We start from the raw sequence: 8527 nt of genomic DNA on the forward strand, positions 1-8527 counted from the left end.
ACACACAGACAGTGAGGTTACCGTGATGACGCGCAGGTTGACATGATCAGGTTCGAGAGGATAGGCACTGGTACACTGCAGGATGCAAAAATTCTCATTGTGTTTCTTCACTGTCTGATACACACGCCGCATCGTCTCCATACTCTGCATCCCGCTAGATACCACCATCGGACGACCTGGGGGAAACACACACACACACACAATTAAAAATCAGGATGCACTTATTTCATAATATACAGTATGATAAATTCTAATAAATATCCAATTAATCCCCTCGTGTCCGCGTGGGTTTCCTCCGGGTGCTCCGGTTTCCCCCACAGTCCAAAGACATGCAGGTTAGGTTAACTGGTGACTCTAAATTGAGCGTAGGTGTGAATGTGAATGGTTGTCTGTGTCTATGTGTCAGCCCTGTGATGACCTGGCGACTTGTCCAGGGTGTACCCCGCCTTTTGCCCATAGTTAGCTGGGATAGGCTCCAGCTTGCCTGCGACCCTGTAGAAGGATAAAGCGGCTAGAGATAATGAGATGAGATCCAATTAATCCTAAACTTGACAGATTAACAATTCAGATTAATTTAGTTGAACAGATTTCAAATATTTGAAGTTAAAGTCCTTCCCGCGCCGTGTGGCGCATCGGGCGGCGCCGATCTCCGTTTCCGCAGCCCTCGGCCTCTCGCCTATTACATAGCTAGGGTTACAGTGGGCGGCTAGTCCTCTGGTAACCACGAGAGTTTGACTCCCCACTCGCATCTGTATTGCAGCGTGCCTTGCCAGATGGCAGTAAGTACCATTTTTATGATGGTCTTTGGTGATATTTGATGTTTTATCTGTATTGTTTTTATTTGTATTCTTCATGTCAACACTTGCTGAGTGATTTTTTCTGTGCCATTAAGTAGGGACTGCAGATGTAAATTAGCCTAAGGCTAACTCTGGTGCAATGCATCAAATGGCAACATTTATGTTTTTAATTGCACATGGTCCCTTTCAAATAAAATGAAATGAAATGACCCGACTGTTAGGTTTTTTTTTTTCAAAATAAGTCAAATTTATTGCAATTCCATCCATATACACATACGATATCTCCAAACATCTCCAAGATCTTGTTACAATAATATACAATACAATACAGGTGCTTTGTACAGATGACTGATTAAAATGCAAATAGTACAGCAGGTGTATTGTGTTTTCCTGCAGAACAGCTGTTTCAGGAAAATAAGCTTTACTGGAACTTTACATGTACACATGAAAACCTGAAAAAAGCTGAGCAACTGATTATGCAGATTACATGAAATGGTAACCATTACAGCAAACAGCATATCAGAATATTTTACACTTTACCATTTAGAAAATATATACTTTATGGCAACAAACAAACAAACAAAAAACCTCCAATAAATTAATATTGTTAGGGTTTTTTGTTTGTTTGTTCACCGACCGTGAACAGAACTCACGATCTCCTGATCAAGAGGCGGACACACTACCACTAGGCCACTAGCCGGTAAATATTTGAAGGTAACCCCCAAAATATTGGATACTGACTTTACATGTCCTTTAATTTCAGAGCCTCACTGATGAAATCTAAAGGACATTAAATATTTAGTAAAACAGCAGAATCGGTAAAAATAAATTGTTCTCCATTTTAACCTTTTATCACTGAAAACTCACATGTAATCAAAGAGCTTCACCTTTCTGGGCCGTTTTCTCCAAGTACGGGAAGTTATTGGTGTCTCCGGAGCCGACTTTAAAGAAAGGCACGTCGAGTTCATGAAGAAATTCCACAGCCATCTATAATAAAAATTGCATAAAGTGTGAATGCAGTGTATCCAGCAGGTGTGTTCACACCTGAGGGCGAGCACATGATGAAATCACAGTGTAGAACACCATGGGGCAGTAATCACTCAAACTCAACACTGACCTTCAGACACACCCCTTTTCCACCAAATCAGTTCCAGGGCTGGTTCAGGGCCAGTGCTGGTGCTGGTTCACAACTCGTTCAACTTGCGAGCCAGCTGAGAACCAGTTTGCTTTTCCATATGTTGCGGTGCTAAGGGAAGCCACGTCATTACATCACTGTATACGTCAGTTACGTCGCTACGTTTGCATAAACCTTGGCGCGAATATTGAAGCAAAAACAACACGGAAGAAGCAGCAGCAGCAACAACAATAATAATAAAGGATGACTTCGCGTTTGTACAGCTGCTGCTTCTCGTCGCTTAAAAATGGCGATCTTTCGTGGTCTTGTTATTGTTGTTGGTCTTAACAACTCTGCCCCCCAGCTGACGTAAGCGGTTCTTTCCTCTGGCCCAGCAGAGAGTTGGTGCTAGCCTGGAACCGGTTCTTCTGGCCCCAGAGCCAGTTCTTTGTCAGTGAAAACAGAAAACCCGGTTCCAAACTAAGCACTGGCCCCGAACCAGCCCTGGAACTGCTTTGGTGGAAAAGAGACAGAGATCAGAACTGTGACATCAGACTACTGACTGAAATCCAGTACATTAGTAATTAGTGGCTGTTTAATTATTTTTTTATTTTAACTTATTTTTCTGCTGTTTCTTTTAATCTGAGGTCATATCTGTGAAGTGCTGTTTAACCAAAACGCCACCCACATGTACAGTGGGGCAAAAAAGTATTTAGTCAGCCACCAATTGTGCAAGTTCTCCCACTTAAAAAGATGAGAGATGCCTGTAATTTTCATCATAGGTATACCTCAACTATGAGAGACAGAATGGGGGGAAAGAATCCAGGAAATCACATTGTAGGATTTTTAATGAATTAATTGGTAAATTCCTCGGTAAAATAAGTATTTGGTCACCTACAAACAAGCAAGATTTCTGGCTCTCACAGACCTGTAACAACTTCTTTAAGAGGCTCCTCTGTCCTCCACTCGTTACCTGTATTAATGGCACCTGTTTGAACTCGTTATCAGTATAAAAGACACCTGTCCACAACCTCAAACAGTCACACTCCAAACTCCACTATGGCCAAGACCAAAGAGCTGGCAAAGGACACCAGAAACAAAATTGTAGACCTGCACCAGGCTGGGAAGACTGAATCTGCAATAGGTAAGCAGCTTGGTGTGAAGAAATCAACTGTGGGAGCAATTATTAGAAAATGGAAGACATACAAGACCACTGATAATCTCCCTCGATCTGGGGCTCCACGCAAGATCTCACCCCGTGGGGTCAAAATGATCACAAGAACAGTGAGCAAAAATCCCAGAACCACATGGGGGGACCTAGTGAATGACCTGCAGAGAGCTGGGACCAAAGTAACAAAGGCTACCATCAGTAACACACTACGCCGCCAGGGACTCAAATCCTGCAGTGCCAGACGTGTCCCCCTGCTTAAGCCAGTACATGTCCAGGCCTGTCTGAAATTTGCTAGAGAGCATTTGGATGATCCAGAAGAGGATTGGGAGAATGTCATATGGTCAGATGAAACCAAAATAGAACTTTTTGGTAAAAACTCAACTTGTCGTGTTTGGAGGAGAAAGAATGCTGAGTTGCATCCAAAGAACACCATACCTACTGTGAAGCATGGGGGTGGAAACATCATGCTTTGGGGCTGTTTTTCTGCAAAGGGCCCAGGACGACTGATCCGTGTAAAGGAAAGAATGAATGGGGCCATGCATCGTGAGATTTTGAGTGAAAACCTCCTTCCATCAGCAAGGGCATTGAAGATGAAACGTGGCTGGGTCTTTCAGCATGACAGTGATCCCAAACACACCACCCGGGCAACGAAGGAGTGGCTTCGGAAGAAGCATTTCAAGGTCTTGGAGTGGCCTAGCCAGTCTCCAGATCTCAACCCCATAGAAAATCTTTGGAGGGAGTTGAAAGTCCGTGTTGCCCAGTGACAGCCCTAAAACATCACTGCTCTAGAGGAGATCTGCATGGAGGAATGGGCCAAAATACCAGCAACAGTGTGTGAAAACCTTGTGAAGACTTACAGAAAATGTTTGACCTCTGTCATTGCCAACAAAGGGTATATAACAAAGTATTGAGATGAACTTTTGTTACTGACCAAATACTTATTTTCCACCATAATTTGCAAATAACTTGTTTAAAAATCAGACAAATGTGATTTTCTGGATTTTTTCTCATTTTGTCTCTCATAGTTGAAGTGTACCTATGATGAAAATTACAGGCCTCTCATCTTTTTAAGTGGGAGAATTTGCACAATTGGTGGCTGACTAAATACTTTTTTGCCCCACTGTATGTATGTATGTATTTATGTATGTATGTATGTATGTATGTATGTATGGTAAAACATAATATATAATTGGTGGTACTGAGTAACCCGTTTGGAAGGTTACAATCAAGGACAAGTTAGTGCGATTAAGCGGTCATTTGCATGATACTCCAAGGCAAACAGTATTATTTATTTATCTATAGATTTAAGGTTTATAATCCAACACTCATTTAACCCATAAAAAACACAATCCACAGGACATCTAACCTACTTTCTATTTAATATCTAATTTATTATTTCTTATTTTTCTGAAGAATAAATTAAAAAGGTGTACAGTTTTAACGCCTGCAAATAAACAAACAAAACATAGAAAAGTAATTCCCTCCAGTGATATACATTTTCTATTAAAAGTCCAGGAAAATATGTTATGTTTTTGTGTGCGTGAGACCTCTGACCTCGTCCATGCCCGAGGCAGTGAAGTAGATGCCAATGTCCTGAGCGTAGCGCTGAAGCTCCCTGTACTGCTCGTGTGTGAACTCCAGGTGGCGCTTGTGTTCTCCATATGTTTTCCCCCAAGAGTGTTTGGAGGTGTAGGGTCTGTCCAGAGCGTGCTTATTAAACTTATACTCCAGCTCGCTCTTCTGGAACTTCGCACAGTCTGCACCGCAATCCTGCAAAACATTCACATGAGTGCATCGGAATACAGGAAGCACGTTTACGCCATGTTTACATTAGATTTATACCATATTTACCCTAGATTTATGTGGGATTTGTAATAGTTGAACTATATTTACACCATACTTATGCCATATTTATATTCCTGCACTACCTAGTGTATGACAATGTCTAGACTCTGTATGGTATGTAAAGGTACCAATTAGAGGAGGATATAACAGATCCCTTAAGTACAAAAACTCCACTAGTCATATAATGACTCTAAAGGTTAGAGAAGCAGCTATGGGACCAAAAGGTTGCTGGTTCAGTTCCCTGGACCAGCAAGAATGGCTGAAGTGCCCTTGAGTAAGGCACCAAACCCCCAACTGCTCCCCAGGCTGCTCCGGGTATGTTGGGCATCACTCTGGATAAGAATAAATGCCTGTGATGTAATGTACACCCTCTTTCAAGTCTAGGTTTTAAGTGTCAGGACATAATAAAAAAAAAAAAAATGATCTGGTCCTTTCCAGGTCTTAAAATTAGGCAAATACAACCTCAGATGACCAATAACACATGACATATTCACCCCGTCATTATTTATCTCATCTCATTATCTCTAGCCGCTTTATCCTGTTCTACAGGGTTGCAGGCAAGCTGGAGCCTATCCCAGCTGACTACGGGTGAAAGGCGGGGTACACCCTGGACAAGTCTCCAGGTCATCACAGGGCTGACACATAGACACAGACAACCATTCACACTCACATTCACACCTACGGTCAATTTAGAGTCACCAGTTAACCTAACCTGCATGTCTTTGGACTGTGGGGGAAACCGGAGCACCCGGAGGAAACCCACGCGGACACGGGGAGAACATGCAAACTCCACACAGAAAGGCCCTCGCCGGTCACGGGGCTCGAACCCGGACCTTCTTGCTGTGAGGCGACAGCGCTAACCACTACACCACCGTGCCGCCTGGATGGATATTATTATAAATAATGAATTAAGGGTTAGTTCCAGAAAAAAAAAAAACACCTGAATGAATATGCTAATTAGGAATGCCCTGAATCACGCCAGCTTACCCACTCCACCTGTGAAAAGCAGTGTAAAGAAAGAAAGCACAACTTTATTCATCACACACTTGTGAAATTTCCTCTCTGCATTTAACCCATCTGAAGCAGTGGGCAGCCATGCTAATAGCGCCCGGGGAGCAGTTCAGAGTTAGGTGCCTCGCTCAAGGGCACCTCAGCCCAAGGCCGTCCCATATTAACCTAACCACATGTCTTGGGGCTGTGGGGGAAACCCACACAGACATGGGGAGAACATGCAAACGAGCCCAGCGAGGGCCTTTCTGTGTGGAGTTTGCATGTTCTCCCCGTGTCTACATGGGTTTCCTCCGGGTGCTCCGGTTTCCCGCACAGTCCAAAGGCATGCAGTTAAGTTAACGTGGGGCGGCCTTGGGCTGAAGTGCCCTTGAGCGAGGTACCGAACCCCTGACTGCTCCCCGGGTGCTGTAGTGTGGCTGCCCACTGCTCTGGGTGTGTGTGTGTGTGTTCACTGCTTCTCAGATGGGTTAAATGCAGAGGATGATTTTCACTGTGCATGTGACAAATAAAGGTTTCTTCTTGCTGTGAGGCGACCGTGCCACAGCGTACAATGTGATTTTATATTGATTTCAGAAATGTGCACGTCCCTCATAACTCATTTGCATATCCGATTGGAGATTTGATGACGTAACAGAATTCGCCAGTCACGTGGTCACCACTCTTTTTCTCCAGGGATTTTCAACTTAAAAAAAAAAAAGTGACACTTTAATCAGTTGATATAAAACAAGTTTAATAATACAAAATTAAATATAATATGAGGTTTATTTATAAATTATCTCTGATGCAGAGTAATTAATTAATTAATTTATTGATTGATTAGTTAATGCAATGTGTAGATTTCCAAGCCAAAACTGCTGCATTTCTGAGCAGATACACGTCATTTCCTGCATCATTATGACATTTCTCTGTAGTGTGAGAACAGAAAGAGCCAAGAGCGCGTCAGGGTTCTTACTTTGGCCATTTTGATCATCTCCTTGGCGATGTTCAGGTCCCCCTGATGGTTCTGTCCGATCTCTGCGATGATGAAACACGGGTGGTTTCCTCCGATCATGCGGCCGGGACAAAGCTCAAACTTCAGAGGCATTTTCACTCGGAGTGAAGACAAAAAAAAAAAAAATCACACAGAAGAGATAAAACTGTCAACGAAGCTCAGAAACCCGAGAGACAGACACACACACGGAGTGACAGCACCAGAACTTCCGGGTTTGTTCCCGTAGCCACGCCCACTCTCTCTCTGTTTTCATAATTCGAGTCCCTGGTGTCTGCGTCACGAGACACACCTTAAAGTGCATATCCTGGACCAATTTAGAGAGGATTTCGACGTGACGTCACAGGTCACGTGACGCCCCGGTGTCCGCCATTTTGAAGGTCAAGCTAGCTAATGTCAACAACAGTAGCTGGTATGTTACTGTAGCAATGTTTACGTTCAGTCATCATAGCGCGCTCGGGCAGGCTGGGAGTGAGTGCGCGAGCTCAGGAAACTAGTAAATCCAGTAAAGGAAAAACTTGAGACTGAAAGGTTTTAACAGTCATCCAAATGACTGAACGTAAACATTGCTACAGTAACATACCAGCTACTGTTGTTGACATTAGCTAGTGCTAACAGCTAGCTGCTAGTGCACTGCTACAACTACACCGACCCTAATAATACAGTTCTTGGTCATTGCCTGGTAACAGCAAATTTATAACGGGCCATGTCTCAACAGACTAAGAAGTTATTTCAATGACATTTAATAACATTTTGTTTATCCTGAGGACCGAAAGTAAATGAAAATGTGAACAAACCTTAGCTGTAATAAGATGGCGACCACCGGCTCCAGGGACGACCCGCTGATGTAGGCATGTTACCCAGCCTGGTTTTTAACGACATAGGTATACAGAGTCAGGTAAAGACGAGGGCTTCGTGTACTTCCGTACGTCAGTGAACAATCCTGGTGGAAGCAGGTAAACGTCGTTCTCTAAGCCTGCTAACCTCAATTTTTGCAAATACCTCTCCCTCTGCTCGCCCTGTAAATGCCCTACGTCGCTGGATAGTGAAGGTGTTTTCTGCATCTCGCTCCTTTTTCTTTGTTGTTTTTTCCCTGGTATTTCCCACACGCCTGACTGCAGGTCAGGAAGATCACCAGCGCTGCAAAGCCAGAAAAAGATAGCCTGGTAACGTGTACGGATCACGTACACCAGCATCATTGATTTTCTCGTGATATTGCTTCTTACTCGCGTCATCTAGGCCGGATAAAATACTCGACAATGAGACTTCGTCATGATCAACAGTGTATCGCTACCGGTAGTTGCCATATTTGTGATCATCAAAATGGCTCCGGCTACTTGTTGACATGGCAACGGTCACGTGGGTCGAAAACCTCTATACCCTGTCCACACTAGGGATTTTCGTACCGCAACACCTGTCCACACTAGCAACTATACCGGCACTGTAGTGGTATAACTGTATCGGTACGAAACCCACAAATGTATGGGTTTCGTACCGGTACAGTATCGGTACTGTAGCGCTTCGCTGTAGTGTGGACAGATGCACTAAACTGTACCGGTATACTTTGTATCGATACAGTCAGGGCCAGATTAACATGGCCA

The 8527-nt window shown here is 43.6% G+C and overlaps 1 protein-coding gene across 1 annotated transcript in view; it reads right to left on the reverse strand.

The window, feature by feature from the left end:
- The window catches only part of LOC132883322 (sialic acid synthase-like), a 35290-nt gene extending 28141 nt beyond the window's left edge, over window positions 1-7149 (reverse strand). Inside the window, exons 1-4 of the mRNA XM_060916785.1 lie at window positions 6891-7149; window positions 4637-4852; window positions 1685-1784; window positions 22-176 (exon numbers count right to left, since the gene is read on the reverse strand). Coding sequence (XP_060772768.1) covers window positions 22-176; window positions 1685-1784; window positions 4637-4852; window positions 6891-7022 — 603 coding nt within the window. The 5' untranslated portion in view covers window positions 7023-7149. The remainder of the gene's footprint in view (window positions 1-21; window positions 177-1684; window positions 1785-4636; window positions 4853-6890) is intronic.
- Between the last annotated feature and the right edge of the window lie 1378 nt (window positions 7150-8527).

The sequence above is a fragment of the Neoarius graeffei genome, chromosome 3 (genome assembly GCF_027579695.1).
Source record: "Neoarius graeffei isolate fNeoGra1 chromosome 3, fNeoGra1.pri, whole genome shotgun sequence".
NCBI classification, from domain to species: domain Eukaryota; kingdom Metazoa; phylum Chordata; class Actinopteri; order Siluriformes; family Ariidae; genus Neoarius; species Neoarius graeffei.